The sequence below is a fragment of the Ostrinia furnacalis genome, unplaced genomic scaffold (genome assembly GCF_004193835.3).
Source record: "Ostrinia furnacalis isolate ACB-3 unplaced genomic scaffold, ASM419383v2 OfSCF2450, whole genome shotgun sequence".
In the NCBI taxonomy this organism is placed as follows: Eukaryota; Metazoa; Arthropoda; class Insecta; order Lepidoptera; family Crambidae; genus Ostrinia; species Ostrinia furnacalis.
The window spans coordinates 600,897-622,613 of record NW_021132689.1 but is presented as its reverse complement, the minus strand read 5'-3'; the positions used below and the strand labels follow the sequence as shown (position 1 = coordinate 622,613).

Genomic DNA, 21,717 nt, shown 5'->3' with positions numbered 1-21,717 from the left:
GATTACAACATGCTGAGCCCTAGGATTACTTCAATACTGTTATTGTATTTGAGATAGAGTAACAGCTTTGTTATTCATGCAATAGTATGGTTTCCTGTTTGTGTAACGTTTATTTTGGTCGTACAATTATGTAATTAGTAACCGATGTAATGCGAATGTGACTATAGATTAATGGTGTATTTTCGGACGCGTCTCTACACCGTTATCATTGGTAGTATTAGAGTATTGTTGCCGATTGCGACAGGTGTTGCGCGTGCGACCCGGCGTGATCTCACCTCATTGCTCACTTGGGCTGATGACCAACGGTGAGTTCACCACCAAGATCGAAACGAAGAAACAATAGACAAAAGAAAAGTTATCAGCAGATTCTGTTACAAGGTTTATTTTTAACTTAACGTTAGTTGAAGGTATTACGACTTTTTGTAATGAAAAGCTCATTCATTTTCACCATGAAAATTTAGTGATACCGTACTGAAAATTTGTATTCCATGCTTTTTTCAATGAATCTCGTATACTAAATATTAACACCCAGAAGTTGTGATACTAAAAAAACTTTTCTTGTGAAAAGGAAGTAAAATAGTGGCAATATGAATATTTCTTGCATCTCAACATTGCAATATTCAGAATTTATAACCAATGTGTTACAATGAAACAATATCGCATTCGATTCAGCCTCATTTTACGATACAATGCTCAAACATAAATCTTCATAGTATGGTGACAATTATTACGTTGTTACGCTACTCTATCTACGCTCCATCTTATTGTTCTCTATTTTTATTTCACTATGAACTTGTTGATTAACGTACGTACGACTCGTGAAGCGGTTTGTTAATTGTCTTTGTTGCTCGTGCGCCTACTCGTAAACATTAATCTCATCGTTATTGCTACTTGCCTGTATTTAACTCCTGCCTGACACCTGATTTGATCAACAACTGCTATAGGGATCTGTAGACAAATGTGAAAAAACCTAGGGCGTGTTGAAAAAACTGGATCTGATAATGGCAGTTAATTTATTAGCAACGTAAACGGATCTTAATAATAACGAAAAAAAAAGCTTCTTTGAAAGATTTTAAAAGTGTTTTAACTGGCAAAGAGAGATTAAAAGAAAGTTACATAGTGAGTAAATGCTCGACGACTTTCTGAGAACCAATATTCAATCGAAATTTCGCCCGAAGCAAGAGGCGTACTTTTGAGAATTTGCACTCTAATTCAAAATTGAATGAATGTATTGTATTGCGATAATAATATTAGAATATTATAAGTCTTCAGATTGTTTGACCTACTACCACAGCTACTACTTTAAGAACACTTATTGAACCAAAGTATACCAGTGATTGACTCGATTATAAATCGAGAGTGCATTGTTTAGAAAACCTTGTCCATTCTTCCAAATAAATACGTTTCGAGGTCTGTGTAGCAGTAACGAATTTAAAATTGTATTTTAATTATCTCCCTGCATGGCTCCATAGTCCACACTTTTTGTAAGACATGCGATTTGTTGTTTTTTCGATACGCTTTTTTGATTAAGTTCTCCCAGACAGTAAATTAACTGTTTCTTTCATGCCGAAATAACCGTTAAAATTATTGATTCATTTTTTACTGCACGATCTTTGTTATTTCAACTGTGGTGAGTCAATTGTACACGTTAATTAAGAAACACTTTGTCTTTTACTCATATTATTTTACTAATAAGTACTTATGCTAATTCTTATTCTTAAAAACTACAAAGTTCAAATTTTAATGACGTTTGTTTTTAATTGTCGAGTTGTTTTGTAACCTCTACGTGTTGACTTTTTATACATTTGTTTACAAACTTTTATTTTGCGTCATTCACCTTATTCGACTATGATCGGTTTTCCGGTTGAACTCGTGATATTTTTCTGTTTATTGATCACTATAGTCTGTTAGTTGGATGCTACCAAGATTGGCACATCATTCACTTGACTCAAACCCTACCGTTTCTTCCCATCCACTGTCTTTGTACATATTTGCTTCATCTGCGTATCAAAATAAACGATGTCCACGAATATTCCTTTTTCACGGGTTACCTTTCGGTTACTAAAAATTAACCTTTCGTTTACTGAAAACTTACCTTTAGGTTACTGAAATTTTACCTTTAAGTTACTGAAAATCTACACGTTTCCGAACTTAAGCTAATTAATATGTCTAATGAGTTTCTTAATTCTAATGAGAATGTTCGTTGCAGTGTTCGAGATGCTGGTATGCGCGCGGCAATGTGCTCGTCGGAAATCGCTGACGCTCACGTTCGGCGAATTCTGCGTGTTCGCTGCCGAGCTGCGCCGGTGCTCGAGACAGGCCAGGCAGTGAGTATGCACCCTAACGATTATTGTGTTTAGTTTTGTTAAATGTTCATAACGCACTGAAACTGGTTATCGACTACTTGATTATTCATAGTTGTTTTTTCAATTTTTTATACTTTTTCAATAGGAAATCTACTCAATTACTAGGGAATACTGCAAGGTTCAGTAAGCTAGTTTCAAATTCTAATCAAACTTATTGACGTAGACATACAAATTAACCTCTTTTAAATGAGTATTTCTTATCTACGTACTAATTAAAATAATCAATTGGCTACATATAAACTTAATCTGTTTTATCGGTATACATCTTTGACTTCACTTGTTTTAATAACCCGCTATTATAATTAATATTGAGGTTTAATATTGCCATGTTCACGACGTTAGATGTCGAGAACGTGTCCTGAATATCACGGGTTCGTGACGCCGATTACGTCATCTACATAACCGGGAAGCAAAACAACTTATATAATTATGTCGTTTAATCTGTAACTACGTTTTATTGTTTAGCTGTATGAGCAAACCTTTTTGTATTAAAATCATCATAACCGGTATTCGTAATAGATGTACAAATTGCGATGCGTGTTCCGAACCTGACAAGTTGATAAACGGAAACATAATTTACTGTAAATACCCTCGGCCGGACAGACGCGACGACGACTGTCACTCCTACGTTCATGTGAATTTTAACACGGTATTGTTAGGTGTAATAAACGCAAACGCCCTTCGCGTTCTCTGTAAGTTATAGTCACCAAATGAATCAGTATAATTTCGCCGATGACGCGAGAATGTTCAGCCGTTTACCCGGTCTTGAACCGAGGACTCCTGGTGGTGCTACCACTACCGCTGGCGCGAGCGTTGACCCCTTAATGCCACACAACGAGAATGTTTGTCATACACTGAATCGTATAATACATGCACTAATTTTCACGACGCAAAAAACATGTATTTGCAAACTCGTTACTTACGCCTACGCACGTTTCATTTTCACAACGTTTGTGTTTTGTTTCTAATTTCAGTTTTCATTCGCAGGACATCGAACAAACCCGAGTCGCCGGTGTGGAACGCCGACAAGGAGCTTCGGGAGAAGGAAACTATTAAACAAATAAACGGTAAGAAAAAAATCTTCAGCTACTAAAAGAAACTCGAAAGCGCTCGTAAATATTTAGATTGTATAAACATTTTATGGCCTCTAAAAGTATGTGACAATTCCGCGCTGCGGTTTGCTTCCGTGGTTGTATATTTGTATATTTCTCCGTTGTCTGAGGACGTGAAGTTTCCATTTATTTCGCAGTGCGGAAGGTCGATCGGAGACGGCGTCCCGCAATCAAACAAATCGTGACTAAACTTTCCGCACGGTACCAATCCAGAAATACTCGGCGGCAGTCCCGGCAGATACGATGCGGCGATGCGCTCTATACGTTCACTTTACGCGAGTGTATAGTTCAGTGTCGTCGATGGCCACTTCCCACGCTACGTCTGTCGTCTCCACGCTAACGTTGAACTTCTGACACTCCCTCCGAACACACCATTCTTGAAAAAGTCAAATTCTTTTACAGCTGAAAATCCTGAAGTAGGTTAAACAATAAACAAGATGTGAGTTTCTGGTAGTCACGTAAACAATACTTGGCATGCTGTTTCGGAAACTGGCCGCCGTCATAATCCTTGTCCTAAAATCACTGCCAAAACGACAATACCTAATAGTATTATTAGTATCTTCTTACAGTAAATATAGTTGCACTGATTTACTATTCTATTCTAAAGCTTATTCATTACAGTGATGAATATATTTTGCAGTCACGTTGTATGCGGTGTGATTGTGCTCACGCTCGTAGTACATTCGCAGGGTGTACGGTCATCACTCGTTTTTAATTGCCCCTTCGAACTTATGTAATAATATTGTATAGTCGTTGGATTTTGCACTCGCTGCCTCGAGATGAATTTGCGTCAATCCCCCGGTGTGTCTGACTAACGAGTAAGAATAGTTACAGGTATAAAAACAGATCCAACTTAATAGATGCTGAGCCTGATTTACACGAAATATAAAATGATTACTCAGAATTTGCGTCGACTCATGACAATAAGGATATGTTTGATGGCATTTACTTAAATCACCGATCTTGTGATTCCATAGATCTTATAAGGCGGGCTGTACACGATAAAGTGAATAAATATGCCAATCGTCCTTCCCATAGTCTTCCGCGCGAACTATAAACGGAGCACGGAAGTATCGGTGCGATGTTCACGCTTCTTCTCCACGTCGATCAATTTGAACATAGAAATATATTAATGCATATATACGACAAACGTGAACACAAAAAACATCTGCAAATGATTGTGCTATAAACACGTGCCTTACTTCCTTATCTTTAGCGAACTTCCGTAAAGCGACATCATCAAAACAACGCTTTGTCTTTACTTTGAAACTGGTTTCGACTAAACGAATCGAACCTATCCATATTTGTGAATCCCTTCAAGTAAAAAAGTCTTCAGTGTACACACTTTTGATCGACCTTAAATAAATGTTTGTCACGATAGTAGTTATGGGGTGATCTAAAATTATTAGACACTAACTTTACTTAAGAAAATACGTCAATAAATATCTCCACATTCTTTTTCCCAATTATCACAGATTAATAAATGACAAATAGTTGCTGTTGGTTTCTTGACTCGTTCTTTTAAAATGTTATTTATAAATATTGTTGTTTTTCTGAGACGCGCTAATAACAAGGGACAAAAGATTGATATGAACATGAACCGTTAAGTCAATCCGCTTTTTACTTTAAGTGGGTTAACGTTACACCGCCAGTTAATTCGCAAGGAACAATAAATCAGACATGTTCAGATTTGCACTTTCATTAATCGTATCAGATATGTGTCACAATCATTCAATGACACTTTGATTGTATTAAACACACAACAGGTTCATGGGTGATCGGAAGCCTTGGCATCACCATAATATTCTGAATGGCGAAGACTTTGCATTTGCTTTAGGAATAACGGAATTTAAAATGCGGAATTGGCTAGTATTTGGATGTAGTGTTGCGCTGCGCGGGCGCCAGTTGGCCGTCGACCGTTCGACCGTGGACAGCGTGCGGAGCCGCAGATCGCTGGCTGCACGCCTCGTTCCTACATCCGCAAACATGCCGCCGACTACTATGATAGTGCCCTGTGCGTCTCTAAATATTGTAAATATTATAAGTGCGTCCAACAGTGTTCCGTCGTTCTCAAAAGCAACTTTCATCTCAACATAAACAACCATTAATTCACGAAACCCACTCTTAATTTTATCAAAAGTGAGAAATGTGCTGGCCGATTACTATGGATTTTGGCAAATGTTCGGTGTCGTAAAGATCACAAGAAATTAGTAAATATGTGGACGTTGTTTGGATTTGTAATGTGCGTTAGTGCAAGCGGAGGAAGGGGATGTGCAGTGCGTTTGTTGATCACCTCTGTTTACGTTTTCGCTTTGGCATTGAATGAGGTTCCCGAATTGGATTGTGTTGGCTACGTTAAGTGATGCATGAATGAGTTATTTTCTTTCTCTAATTATATTTAAGTGTAGTAGGTGCTTGTTGTCCTAGATTTATGAATGCCTGGCGTGTAGACCTTCGTCGTTAATGTAAGCACAAGTTTTTTGCCTATTTACGGAACCATCGGTTGATAAGTGGGTGTCGGTAAGTGGTACAAAGCCCAGCGGACGTGCTGCCCACGCCGCCGATACACATCAATCATTAACGATGAGTGCTGCTGGTTGAACGAACCACAGTAGGTACTCGGATTAACGTGATGCTTTCTAAACCAAGGTGTATTATTAGTCACTGCTATTAATAGCTTGATCTTTTATATTTGTGTCCGTCTTAAAAAAATAAGCACACTTTGTGATGCCTCATTATTATATTCGAGGTAAGCGCCAGCCGTTGTTGTATTGATAGCCATCCATCATAGCTGAGAAGTGATACTGGTAATCGTGCCCTGTCAAACCGCGGTTACAGCTCACGCACAGTTGCGTGCTCGGTCGCACTACAATTGTTAGCAATTAACTATTCTTCTTTTGCGTGCCATGATTCCATCTTAGAAATAAGGTCAACTATTCAGTGTACTTGCGGTTGAGGAATCCTTCATGACAGTATTATTTCTTAACGTCTTCTTGACGCTCGTATTTCATGACCGAGTTTAAGTCGGTGCTCTAGAATGCGAATGCGTTTTCTCTTTCCTCACTACGCTAGTAACCGAGGAATTATTCATACGTAGTATTGACGTAGACTGGAGGCATTAGGCATGGTGGTAGTATGAAATGCGTGGGTTTCGGTCTACACACACGTGATAAGATGTGTCTATAGAATCAGATAGTTGCTGGCCGTCGCAACTCCTACACTTTATTTATTATATTCAAACTGTGTAAACATGTTTCTCATATCACCATATATCTAATAGCAATGTAAAGAACATTATAATGACAAATGGTTGTGTAAATTAGCATAACGTGACCATTAAAGTCGGATTAGGGGCCTTAATCTGAACACTGAATGTTGATGTAGTTGATAAATCTTGTGATTTGTTAGATAATCACTCGAATATTGATACGATACTCTTATGAAGGCTTTGTTGCTACGTCTGCTACGTCTTAGGTCATTTTAAATGTGCATCAATTTGTATAATCACAGGATATGGCGAACATGTGAACATTCATTTAAGTAGTAGACTTTCTTGACTCAAAGGTTCTGGGTTCGATTCCCAGGCAATATTTATACCCGTTAGTATTTATATATGGTTAAGTAAGGTAGTGCTGGCTTGAATCAATTTGATTATCTGATTAGAAGTATGATTCCTGATTGAGCCATGTAAGACTATACTATTGCAGGTCAATAGATCTGACACCAGGGTTGAACCCGAGTCCTCAGCAGCTACATCCCATACGATTAAAAACCTCATATATTTGCTATTGCCCTTTTGAGTATCGTTTCATTGTTTGGACATATCATACCACCACAGAATCTCAAATCAATGCATTTTCAACCCTACCCTAAAGATAATTCAAACTTCCAAATCCATTACGCACTTATATCTTTTGGAACGTGTCATACCAACATACTTAAGCAAATTCCTCAATGCGTTTTTAACTTACACTAAAGATTGAAAGTGCAAAATCCATTACACCTTTCGTAGATTATGTTTTTGTGAGGCATATGGTTGACTTGTTGCGTTGCGCAGGCAGCGAGGCGTCCCCGCCGCCGTACGAGGTGTTCCTGGGAGGCTCCTGCAACCCCACCACTTGGAGATCGGACATAGCCATTCCGATGCTGAAGAAGATGGGCATCACATACTTTAACCCGGTGAGTTACTCCTTACCGTTACACACGCATATTAATAAATAAGGACAGCATATCAAGCTTTGACTTTTTTGTTGAAAAATAACCCCATCACAACTCTTTACTGTAGAATGGCTAAGCGGTGTCCCGTTTCCGCGGGACCCAATTTACCCTTGATGGGGACACGAAATGGCCCTATTTCTGAGTAATCGTAACTCACGTGTGACGTGTATAAGTGCCCTATAAAGGGCCTATGTACTGAATAAACTATTTGAATTTGAATCTGAAAAAACATCAAATTTTAATAAGCACAAATAAAAGAAAAAAGTGAAAATACAACGAAACGTTTTTAAAAAGTCAATAACTGGCCATTTGAAAAAAAGCAATTCAGATATTATGAAACTTAAAGTCCTGATTTATTTTCTACTCTTTGCCCCGAGTACTGAGTTTCAGTAAACTGGCAACATTATCTGTGACGGTTAATTTCCGCTGCTGCGTATCGAGACTAAGGAGTTAAGCATGATGATGCATGAGGATGTATCATTTCCAACATATTTACATTCGATGAATAATTTATCAATTTAACAATCAGTTGAGATTTACGTATGTGTTTAAACATCGGATGATCAGGGTAAAATATTGTAATAAAACTTTATATCTACTAGGTCACTAAGGCCATCTACACGTTGTGATTCAGTCACTTTACAGTGGCTGTAGTCTTTAGAAATGCAACTGCAGTCATGTGTACATACGTGATTTAATCACTCACTCATCAGCAGCCACAACGGAGCTAGTTTTAGTGCTAAACCGTTTTAATTATGACTTCTAAGTATATTTTTGTTATTCATAATAACTTCTGCATTTAAACTACAGACTACACTAGCGCGTTTTTAATCGCTGCAAAATATCGCGGTGTGTAACTGGCCTAACCACTGTCGAATCGTACTTCTTTTATACTTTTGTGATTGTAATCTTTGAGTTGATCCTTGCATTGTTAACTATGTAAATCATTGACCTGGGGTTTCATTCATACATGCTAATATTTAGGGTACATACTCATTATTTTTTGTTATCTTGCGTCTAGTAGTGCTCAGTAGCTGTGTGATACAACGGACGTATCCACGTGTAGAGTAAGCAACCACGTCTAGGGTTGCCAGGTGTCCGGCTATGTTTGGCTTTTTACGGACGAGTCTTTTTACGTGGCTGCAGGGCCTTATGTGCAAACTAAACAAAATAAACAACTCTTTAGTTAGAAAAAAAAAACATATAAATAAAGAATATTTTCCGCGAATTCAAGCCCTGGGGTACGTTAGGGTAAAATGTCCGGCCAAATTAAGCACAGAGTCTGGCTTCTGTGTTTTTGGACCTGGCAACCCTACCACGTCTAACTGTCAGTCATTATCGTACATCATAACGGAGCATTGTTTGCGATAATCGCATTGTGCTAGTGCTAGTACTAGTGCGTAATAATATGCCAGCGAACTCTTAACCACTCGCTAATTCTAGCCCGCAGTGAACACATCATTGATGAATTTATTAACCACCTATGACTTGCGTTTACAACTTCATACGGTTGTCATAGACAATTAAATTTTTACGCCGTAGCTTTATTGTCCATTACTATTTTATGATTGTATAACTTTTAGCGAATTGCCCGTTTGCACTTTGTGTCCGTTCGTTTAATATTCCATACGTGCAATAAATTAATAGCTTTGTCGAAAAGACAATAACGATAACATTAACATGATGTAAGTAAGTAGACTAAAATCAACTCAATATTGTAATTAATAAGGTCTCATTTCTGGTAAAGCTCGGATGTCCAGATATTAGAACTAGAATTAGAATAGATATTAGAACAATAAATTGTGAATACACGCTGAGCTTGTCTTGGAACACAATGTCAGAAAAACACGAACTGATATCATGCTTTTTCTATCAAAACATAAAATATAGGACATCAAATTTCAAAACACATTATTTTAATATCCGAATATAATGAAGTCTGAGTTCATCGCGTATTATGTATGTAGGAGACAATCACCCAGTATTAGGTGTTACTATGTGGGTGGATTCATAATTAGCTAATTATAATAACGGCATTCCGCAGCAAGTTTTTGAGGCAAGATTATTAAAGCGATAGCCACGACATTTATAAAACCTTAGTCAAAATCAACGCGAAGCAAGCGCTAGGCGAGCCGGATATCGAAATACTTTTGGTAATACTAGCTCTAATAATAACTAAAGTTGTCTTACTTTGAAATAAACTTATCTACTTAACCGCCTCTGTGGTCTAGTGGTAAGACCACCTGCTTCAGACGCAGAGGTCCCGGGTTCGATTCCAAGTGGGGGCAGATTTTTCTGTTCGGTTTGGTTGGTGGTAGGGCTTGTTCTAAGTCCGCCTGGCTAGCTACCACCATCTTACCTAAGTCTGTCGCCAAAACAACAATGTTAACAGCATTGTTGTGTTCCGGCAGTTAGAGGTAAGATAGCCAGTTCCTCCGTGGTTGAGGATTCCGGGTGAAGCTCGCTTCCACCTTCAGCCTGATCGTCACTTACCATCAGGTGAGATACAGGCCAAGAGCTTCCTCGTTGTGGATAAAAAAAAAAATCGTCGTTCTTCAATTGATTTTACAAGACTGATATTTAACGAATTTGTGAAGCGTATGCGCTGTAACTTGAAGTTGTAAGTAACGTTTCGCCTACGCCTCGCATTCAATTTGACAGTACCTTACGTTGCGCAAATTAACGCTACCTATATCGTCTTCAATTAATTTTCCATTGTTATTTTATGATAGATGATAATGTGTGTTTGCCTGATAAAATTAAACGTGTTTTGGTCCTATACATGCAACATTAGATATCCCACGTTTGTTCTTGATAACACTTAAATCTTCGAATTCAAGATGTAATTTACTTTGATAAGATTTTCAAGTAATGGAATGATGTAATTTGATAGATATATTTTATCGATCGATCGTTTTATCAATGAATCAATTAACTGGAATACTTATCAAGTCCAGTTGCTTGGTGTTACTTTTATTTGCGAAATACGTAACTAAGTTGGACGTTTGCGTGCGCTCTCTTCGAGCGTGTGACAGGCGAACGCGCTTTCTTATTTCCAATTAGAGTAGTTTCAGATATAATTGTAGCAAAATATTTGAAAAAAATGTAAGCAAAAAATATGCATTTAATTGCATCAATTCTATCATAATAGACTTATAAAATAAACTGTTTTGAATTACTGTCTTACCTTTACACGACAGTTGATTCACGTTTTTTGTGTTTCTAGTCAGACACTGACTAAACAAAAGGAAAGAAACATAGAAGTAAGTTCTCGGAAAACCTTGATGGTAGGTATCACTTATTACAAAACAAATTTTGTGTGACGATTCGGCACTAAAACTTACTAAAATTGATATTTATCGTGAACTTCTATAATATTATCTTCATTAATTTTGTTGCGAGTCCAATATCAGTTAACAGTTTAGCATCCCCTTGGGATAAACTTGGCCTTCACTGGTTGGGTTTTTATAAGCGGTCATGTTGCAGATCCTATACAGGAATTGATCCTATACAGCAATGGGTACAAGGGCGGCACTGAAAATTTCGGGAATCAAGGAAGTGAAACAACATTACTATTTAAAAATGTATTTATTGCTTTTTAAAGTATTCTCCGCGAACTTTGACACATTTTTCCATACACGAAACCAATCATTGAAGCAACCATTGCATTCGGAAGTTTGGGTCTCCAAAATGGCCGTTTTGTAGGCTTCCACAGCTTCTTCAGGTGATGAAAATCTCTGACCACGCAATTTATTCTTTATTTTAGGGAAAGTATAGAAATCATTAGGGCTTAGGTCGGGGCTGTACGGCGGATGGACTAATAATTCTATGTTTTCTTGCTCTAAAAACTCTTTTGTTCAGTGAGCGGTGTGAGAACTCGCATTGTCGTGATGGAGGATGATGCGGCGGTTGCAGTTCTCTTTACGGAGTTCAGAAACGACCTGTGGCAAACAAATGCTAGCATACTAATCTGCATTAACCGTTCTTTGTCCCCCAAGAGGAATAGTCGCAACATGGCCGGTTTTGGAGACAAACGTGGCCACCATTTTTTTTGCAACACTCCGTGAACGAACAATTTTTGTTGGCTTTAATTCATTTTCGAACACCCAAACTCGTGACTGGTTTTTTGTTTCGGGTTCGTACGCGTATATCCATGATTCGTCACCTGATACGATGTTGTATACAGCATTTGAGGATCCTGCATGTAATCTCCCGAGAGTTCTGACGCACCAAGTAACGCGAGCCGCTTTTTGCTCTTCACAGAGCGAATGCGGTATCCATCGGGAAAACAACTTTTTTACACCTAATTGTTCATGCAAGATTATTTGTATTTGACTCATGCCAATGTCTAAAGTTGCCTGAATTTCGCGGTATATCACATGTCGATCTTCTTCAATCAGCTTACGCACAGCATCAACGTTTTCTTAGGTGACTGCAGTTTTTGGACGACCTTGACGGGGATCATCACTGAGCTTGACACGTCCACGTTGAAATTCAGGAAACCAGCGATAAATTGTGGTTTTGGATGGGGCTTCATTACCAAATGCAGAAATCATCCGGTCAACACACTGTTTTTGTGTTAAACCACTTCAAAAGTCATAATAAATCATCGCTCTTGAATTTTCTCGAGTCAATTCCATTTTCTCAACGACTAAACAAGTTTGACAAGACCTTGTGATACGACCGAGAATCTTTTTTTAAATAAATAAATGGTATACGATTTTTAAAACCCTGGAGTTTGCAATTAAATAGATTTTAATATGACTGGAACAGTGGAAATATTCCATTCCCGATACTTTTAGTGCAGCCCTCGTACGAGAGATGCGAATACGTTTTCTAACTTAGTCATCTTTTACAGCAAGTGGACGACTGGTCGACAGAGCTGATCGAAGTGGAGCACCGAGCGAAAGCGGCGGCGCGCGCGCTTCTATTCGTGCTCGATTCGGAAACGCGCGCAGTCGCAGCGAGCGTGGAGGCGGCGCACTTAGCAGCGGCCGCGCCGACGGCTCTGCTGTTGGTACTCAGGCCGTACTCGCGCCACCAGACCATCGGCCAGGAGAAGATCACTGACCAGTTAGTATAATTATTAACATTTCCATAGCTGTATCTCTCGGAGGTATTACATTAGATTAAAGCTGTCAAAATGTAGAATCGAGCGAAATCGACAAGCGGGCACTTCTCTTCGTACTCGATTCGGAAACGCGCGCAGTCGCAGCGAGGGTGGAAGCGGCTAACTTAGCAGCGGTAGCGCTAAGCTTAATCAAATTAGAAGCCGACCAAAATATCGGCCGATAAACAGTCTGCGAGATCTTATGCACATTTGCCTGATGGCAAATATGTCATCAGTAGAATTTTTGCAAACACCAAATCACTATTTGTAACAAAATACTCAATACTCGACAATCTACTGCTAAACTACAATGTAAGTACATAATGCAAGACTATAAAAACACCATTATTGATTTTGCATCAATCATCAGCATGACACACGTTTTTATATCATTAGAACCACTTAAGGGCTTATCAATCAACATCGTCACCACAATGACGTATACAATAGTCACAACGGTGCTTTTGAACTGTCATAGTTGAAAAACTTGATTGATAATGTATGAACGAAAATACGAAATGACTAAGTTATATTATGATCATTTATCTCGAATATCTAACCAGTTATAATAAATGCCAGCGAACTAGGTAAATGAGTATTATAATCATCAATCTTTTCAATATTGCTCTTGTATAAGTTATGTTCAACATGCCACATAACTTTAATTAAAGTTATGATTCTTATAATAATCTTGGAAGTAATATTTCAAAATATAGGCCAAGTAGGCCGTTGGCACATAATAATTATAAGATATTAAAAAATATGAACAGCTAAATAATTAACAAAAATGGTACGAACATAATGCAATTTCCTTCTAAATGTTTCTTCATAAGAATTATTTCTTTGCTAATCATATAAAAATTATCACTTGCATAAGTATAAAGTAGAGTTCAAGCAACACAATCTGTATTTTTTACTGTTTAGCTCCATTTCGGAACTGTGTAAAAATCAGTTAAACAAACTGGGAAAGTGAAATCAAGCTATTATTACCTAACGATATTTAAATGTGTATTACAGTATAACTGTACACGCGTCTGATCGTATAAATCAAGTAGATTTATAGCCGTATCTATTTATTTTCTTATTATACAGTTAAACCACAGTGTATAAGTTGCAACGATCGAATGATAAAATTGATGTTGTATGACCATTAAAGTATTTGCAGAGGTGACATCACTTGTTAGACGCGAAAATTGAATCACCCTTTGAGCGAAAGCGATAAATATGTATGTGATAACCTCGTTTTTATTTGTTTCAGCGAATACGTTGAGTTGTCGCGCGCTCGGGCGACGTTGCAAGAGGCGGTGGAGAGGCGAGGGCTGCCGGTGTTCACAGACATACAGAAGGCTTTGTTGTGTGCGCGGTCCGTTATACGCGGCGCGCGTACGCATCCTCGCCACTTGTTAGGGTACACCATACGGCGTTTGAAGAGGACTTACGACGCGGCGGGTGGCAGAAACGGACTTTTGCCTCGCACGAAAGCAGTCGACGCGTTGCGGGACGTCACAAAGTGCTCCCGCGAGGCGGCGGAGAGTTGCCTGCCAAGTACCGACGCGGTCGATTTCGAAACTTTCTGCGCTGCGGTCGCTGAGCTCGCCGCCGACCCTGGTAAGTACCTGAGTTACTACACTACTAATCCTAACATTAAATGCATTTTGCGAAGTATCCACGTTTCACGCTCGTGAGAAAATCGTTATCGGTCAAATGATTGAACGCTCTGCAAGTCTTACGTCATATTATTGTACACTTTTTACTTTATCATAGATTTACATAACATGCAAGGCCAAGTTTTTTTGTGGCAAATATATGGCTTTGGTCAATAGTAAACTGCCAATATCTTGGCTACCAGGGGCTTAACGGGCGGTAATTAACTAAAAGTCTGAGCGGTGACGTAGTCTAAGAGTTTTTCCAAATCGAATTACAAGTTTAGAAAACTCTGTCCTGCTGAAGAGCATAATTAAAATTTGCCAATATTTAACTCTCAAATCAAATAAATGTAGGTAATCGTCATAAGTGTCCATTCAGTAATACTTATTGATTTACAGTTCTCTAATAAAACTACTATATCCTACGATCCATAAAATTCTTCACCCTTTACTTGCATGACTCACGAGATGTCAAACGTTACGACCTCGCGAGTTCAACTCGCGCGGCATTGAAAGAACAATCGATTAGCGACAACACACCTTTTTCGTGACGTCCACAAACATTACTATGAGGTCTCACAGTGCGCGTGGACGCACAGGGTAGCACACGAATCAATCACAGAGCTCTATTCAACGCTGTGCGTTCGATTTGCTGCTTCACTTAAGCAAGCATCGTTTGTGAATACGGGTGGTAGTGACGTAGCGATGTTCTCACATGCTCGGTGGCGGTACGGTGGCGGGTCGTAAGGGTGTGTTTGTTGAAGGGCGGGCGGGCGAGGGCGGGCGCGGCGGCGGCGGCGTCGCGGCCGCGCTGCGGCGCGTATTCCGCTCGCTACGCGACAGGCTAGCACCCGGTGCGTGACGCACTGACAACTAAATACCATACTCCATTACATCACGCCAGTAAGATCGGTGTTGCGTTTCAGCGAAAGCGAGCTGTGAGGCGTTTCAGTTTTACGCTTACGATGCGCGGGCGGGCAGTGAAACTTTTTTTTTATGGTCGATACACTTGTTAGTTGTAAGAAAACAAATCGCCCAAAAGCTCAACGATAGGCAATATAGGCATCCAACTAAAGCCTATCGTATAGATAGAGCCTCCGGAGCCCTTCTACCTTGGTGTTATTATGAAGGCATACTCGTATACATTACACGCACTCGTTAACATAATACATACCTCCTACATACACTGCACTATTTTCAAAAGAAAAGTTTTCCCTTTGATTTTCATCATAAACTGGCGTTTCTATATGCACACCTTTTTTGCGGAGTAAGGCAAAATCGGACGATATCGTACGACATTTCTGGCTACACTTTTCCACTAGTGTTTTCGAGGCATCATACGTAATAACGTAGCTGTATATCACTGATAGTATACCTACATTACCTACTACAAAATATTTTTGTATTTTCATTCTTCCGTATTGCGGTCGTAAGCGTAACCATGAAATCAACCTCAGATAGCAAGATATCAGTTTGTGGTACAATATGACTGGTCACCAAGGCTACTTCGTTTTTACATCCAAAATAATAATACTCACACTGATCCATGCTATTGGATGCCTACTATTGCGCTTGTGTGTAGTATCATACTAGTACCATCGATCATTTCACTTTCTACTTCATAATAATTACAGTTTTTTATTTTTGAGTTTTAATTAATTTTCGTTGTCAAGCTTTCTCTCGCTTTCGTTGGATTTTGCAACGCTGATTTTATTGCCCTTTTATTTTATTTTGGGGTTTTCGCGTAGGTGTAAATAGGTTACTACGACTACTCATATATGCGTAACATTTATCATGACAGCTGTAAACAAGCATTATCTTATCGCTCGTCTCATTCGTTCCTTGAAGGAACAGTCACCGGTTGGTTTGTTCCTTCCTTAAATTTTGTCTTGAGTGTGAAGGTTTATTTATTTTGTCTATGACTGTGTTTAAATTTATTACTTCTTTTTTAACTGTTTTCCCGTTATCTTACAATTACACTGAAAAAGTGACTAGATGAACTATTTTTGTTGTTTCAAAATGTTTGTATTACCTAATTAGAGAAATATGAGTAAGCTCAATACTTGCTAAGTTTATCTCCAGTTTTGTTTATATGGATTCGCAAGTCACTTTTTGTGTAAGCACCAACATTTTTTTAGTGCATAAAAATCCCTGTATTTCTTTTTTCTTTAAAACAGTAGATATTGACGCTGTTAAATGAAAAAGCAGAAAAGTGAATGTATAAACAATTTTAACGCACACATCCGTCATTGTTGAACTCAGGCGGAAAAATATGGCAATTTATCACTCATTTTGACAGCCAAAATTTTACTTCTAGTGTATTTCCATTCACTGTGATGGCAAGAGATACACTGACATATAAAGCTGCATGAAATCAGTCCCATTATGATATTTAAATTCTAAATGTTTTATATTTATGTTTTTGTCTCCAGAGAGTCAAGATCGTAACGGGCCGGACGCGGAGGCGCGGACAGAAAGAAATGCGGGCGAACGCGTTTCGGACAGTGTCCGGGAGACCAACGGACTACACGTATGCAACGCGCGACTTAAAGCGTACGGCAGGAAGCTCGGTTTATTCATTCCTAAGGTAACTATTCTATTTACGCACACCAAAAGTGTGTGGGCACTGATTACACGCGAACTTTGAAATGTTTATTATTCTAGATTAAAGAGATTACTGAGTCAGGCGCATTCTTTATTCGCGAAGATGTTGTTATCGTAATATTTAACATAATAAATAATTTTATTGATTTATTTACACAACGATGATTACGTATTATTTTCGTCTACACTTCTGGGAAATTGCAAACGCAATAAGCAGAATCGATTGTGACGTCATAGACAATAACATTTTTAAAGCGATTAGGCATTTGTTAAGATTAATCCACAATATAAGTTTGCGTTGCCTAATCGGATATACATACAATAAAATAACTGTGACGTTAATACTAAACGATTAGTTCACATCCTCGCTTAAATAGCGGATATTTATGTATCTAATATTTCATTTATCAATACTTAGATTATCTGTATTTAGGTACGCCGACAATCATAAGTTAACTTAATTAAATTGCAAATTATTTCTTTATCACTTATCGAAATCAGGAATGTCGAACATTAGCCTAAAGTGATATCATAGATATACAGAGTGACTTCTAAATCAAATTGGTATCATGGTTCATTTCATCCTACCAAAAATTACGTCAACTATTGATTGGTGACCTTATTGATTAACCCATAAAGTTGAAATTAAATTGGGAATTTTGATTAGTGTTAGGTAACCTTTCGGGGTCTGAGTCACAATAAAAACAATAGCCGTTATTCACTTGTTTATTAGTTAATATACGTGTAATAAGTAAGTGCGAATTTATTAAGATAAAACAATTAGTTATGATGACTGTTGCTATGTCGTGTCAGTAATTTTGAAGTTTCGGTTTAAAATCATAATATGAGCTCTTTAACCAATGGTTATTTTATTTATTTAGGATAACCAATAATAATCAAAGGGGTTTACATACATTTGTCTTAAGACTAAAACGTCATTAGGAAGTTTCAGCGCCGTATTTCCCACATTCAAACAAATGACATACAAGACAACAGGAAATGACGTTAAATGACATTACCAAATTCGCACTTATTTCTGAGCTTTTACGCACTCATTTTATTAGTAAAATATAAATTACTGGCTCTGTATAGTGAATCTAGAAAGATCAAAGAAGAGTAAATCTTGTCAAGGATTTGCCACATTTATTTATTATAAACAAATATACACACGCTATACTTTGTACCTATGTTCTACAAGTTTAAATGTTTGTTTGAAAGAAAACCCATTGTTATTCTGACAAGTTTTATAAGACAACGTTTTGGAAATGCTTCTTCACAATTTTACACTTATTTTCTTTCAAATAATTTGTTGTTTTGCTTAGAATCGCCGCATTATAGCGTATAAAAAGTCTTCAGGATCTTCATCAATAGGTATACGCTTAAAAATCATCTGCGAATTCTTAAGAAAATCGTGTACAGAATACAAAGTCCTTATAACCTTTAAAATGTCATTTGATCGCATCTCCGTATAATAATGGACGTGTGGCGACGCGTGACGCCGTTTGATTAGGAATGACGTAACTCGTAAGTTACGACGCTGAGAGCTCTTCCACGGCGCTTGCTTTGCGTCATCCCCATGGCACGTTTGATGACCATTACGCTTTTGTGGTACAAATGGGTTCAAGATCGATCCTTAACTTAATAGATTTCATCAATGTAATGTCTTACCGCTTTGTTTCTATGAATCAGAGACATAAACTCGACTATGGAAAAAAAGTTAAGAAACAATATTTAAATTAAAATGCTAAGTCTTGCGTTTGACCTCTGAAATTTAGAAACGACGGTAGGTAGTAGCCCCCCGTTGACTCTAAAACACGTCGAAGTGTTCGAAACAAATGAATCTCTTGGTGTTCGCAGAATAGGTCCTAGTAGCTGTGACGAATGCGCTCTCGCTTCTCAGCTCATACTGAGCGTATACCATTTGGTACCGTCCTAATTTTATGAATTTGATTTGTCTGTGTAAAGTATTTGGTCCAAATAATTCAAATACTAACGGAGTACACATCTTTACAGAACGGTGGCAACCGGCCGGTGACTGAGGGTGACAGCGGCGCGGTCACAGCGGCGACATCAGATAGCAGCAGTGATTCTGTATTCACGCCGGGCACGGAGCGGCGGTTGGAGCGGCTGCCGGCCATGCTGGGCGCGCCCACGCACGACGTCTACCTCGCTGGAGCTTTCCCAGTAAGTACACAGCGGCGCGGCCACCGCGTGACGTCACACAGCAGCAGCGACTCCGTGTTCACGCCGGGCACGGAGCGGCGGCTGGAGCGGCTGCAGGCCACTACGTAACATCACACAGCAGCAGCGACTCCTCGCTCGCTACCTCGTTGGAGCTTTCCCAGTAGTCACCGCAACGGCTACTGGCGGTAACCGGGCAGACAGCGGCGCGGCCACCGCGTGACGTCACAGCAGCAGCGACTCTGTGTTCACGCGGGAGAAAGTTGGCCTTTACTACTTGAGCTATTTGTGGCAGTCAAGCTACGAGTATAGACAGGATCTACAATTTGGTCGCCAATGACACCCGACCAGTAATGCTCGAGTAACTGGGTATAGCTTTTCTGTTGTCAAGTTCCTATGTACTACAAAAATAATCTAAACGCAGTCATATCCGTTGAAATATACACTATGTAGTTAACTTCTTAGGCTAGTTAGTTATGTACTAGTGTAAATATCAGAAAATTACAATACCGAAGTTAAATAATAATAATTGACCATTTATCTTTCACAAAGCCAATTATAACTTAACGGAAACTATAAATTACTTCATCGTACTTACTTATCATGTTGCCTCATAGTTATTATGAGGCATCTTATATTCGCCCTTAAGAGCGTATAACAATAAAATCCACTTCTCAGGGGTTTTCCCACTAAAGTTTATTATCAGGACTTGATTTTAACCGATTTACATCGACGATAATGATCTACCTTGGTATTTATTAGATATCTTCATAATCCCCTGATGTGACCGAAAGCTACTTTTTTGCGACCAGCAGTTGCATATCTACGGACCGGCTTTTCCTTTAATATCTTTCCATTTTATCGCGCCCTAATCTAACATTTAAGATAATATTCGATATTGGATGAAAGTAATTCGTATGACGTCAAACATAAAGACTGTGAACTGAAGTTAATAAAACGTGAGCAAATCAAATAAAACAGGAAGTTTATATCGCCCATATCTTTGTGATAGGATATCACATAAAGTATGCAAAATAGGTGTGTAAACTACTTTTGGATGTTTAAGGTCCGTTTTTTAAAACGAAGCGACACGCCCTAAATTCGATTCAATCTGAAGATGAGATTCTGGCTTGTGATATTAGTGCAATGTTAATATTTAGGAGCCAATCACAGACACGACTCTTTTTTGAAGGGAGACTCATACCTGAGTGTCATTTCATGATACTGGTCTTATTTGATTCAAAATTCCATTTCAACGAGATTTATTTTCCCGCAGTCGAACAGCACGCGGCCCGAGGAGATACTAAGACGGGAGGGCTTCACGTACGTGATACCACGTACCAACGACTACACGCGAATGTTCTCGGCGCCCGCCCGGCGGTCCGCTCCAGCGCACCCGGAGTCCCCGCGCCACGACAAGAAGCCTCGCCCATCGCCTTTGGCCACGCCCACATCGCCGAAAGACGAGGTCCAGTTTCGAGAAAGATCTGCAGCGGTAGATCCGACGGAAAGGCTGAGCGCTTCTGACTTCTACACGGTCACCGAGGATTCTACGCCGCAACCTTTCAAAGGTGAGCATGAGAAAAAAATATTGAGTAATTTTTGGTCGATGGGTCATACCTTTAAAGTGTATGGTGACAGATCTGTTTACGGTATCTCCAGCACATTTTGACGCTCGACCGCTGTTGGTATTAGAGAATATTCTTCTAGTCCGCGCGTAATTATATCGCTGTCGAGCTCGCACACTCACTGTGCGACGCGACGGGCGCTAACAGTAATTTGGGGTCATTGTACGAAATTCTATCTGCCCGGCGACCGGACTTTACATGTAATTATGGTTTTGAATAATTGACTATTTATCACTTCTAGCTTTGGACGTACTTAAATATATTATTGTACGAGTAGAATCCCAAAATAAAAAATTAAACATGCAATCCTCTCCAGGAATGTACGACGAGGATCTGTTGCTCGGCTCGCGCATCCTGGTGTTCAGCCTCAGCGCCGACGCGCCGTGCCTCCCCGCCATGGTGTTAGCGGCGCACTACATGGGCCTGCAGCGGGCCAACATCGTGCTACTGGTGCAAACCATGAGCCCTAACACGATGGTGAGTTTAAGTGGAATTAAATGTACAAGATTCTAGTGTTAAGAAATAATTCGTGATCACAGACTACATATTTGTTGCAAAATAGCATCTATTACAAACTACGTAACAATATTTATTTACCTTATTTGATTATTTTTCAAAGACAGATAATTCAAAGATTTTTACTAACAGATTTATTGAGGAACCATACGAACATCGATCAATGAAATAGATCCCTGGTTATCATGCGGTTTAATTATAACCTCTATAAGGCACAACATGTTAATAATGTTCATTGGTTTTCGACCTTATGACAAGTGAACAAGGTCCTATATAAGGTGGAAATAAATTCGCCAGAGCAATATACCTAGAGGGTTAAATGTTGCGCCTTATCCA

General features: G+C 39.0%; 1 protein-coding gene across 7 annotated transcripts in view; it reads left to right on the top strand.

The window, feature by feature from the left end:
* The window catches only part of raw (NDT-like domain-containing protein raw), a 51,522-nt gene that overhangs the window by 27,993 nt on the left and 1,812 nt on the right, over nt 1–21,717 (top strand). For all 7 annotated transcript variants that reach the window (XM_028308590.1, XM_028308592.1, XM_028308588.1 and 4 more), the window contains 9 exons: nt 2,210–2,327; nt 3,354–3,433; nt 7,536–7,657; nt 12,555–12,769; nt 14,065–14,414; nt 16,885–17,039; nt 19,070–19,240; nt 20,514–20,808; nt 21,182–21,342. In XM_028308590.1, the coding sequence (XP_028164391.1) occupies nt 2,210–2,327; nt 3,354–3,433; nt 7,536–7,657; nt 12,555–12,769; nt 14,065–14,414; nt 16,885–17,039; nt 19,070–19,240; nt 20,514–20,808; nt 21,182–21,342 (1,667 nt within the window). The remainder of the gene's footprint in view (nt 1–2,209; nt 2,328–3,353; nt 3,434–7,535; nt 7,658–12,554; nt 12,770–14,064; nt 14,415–16,884; nt 17,040–19,069; nt 19,241–20,513; nt 20,809–21,181; nt 21,343–21,717) is intronic.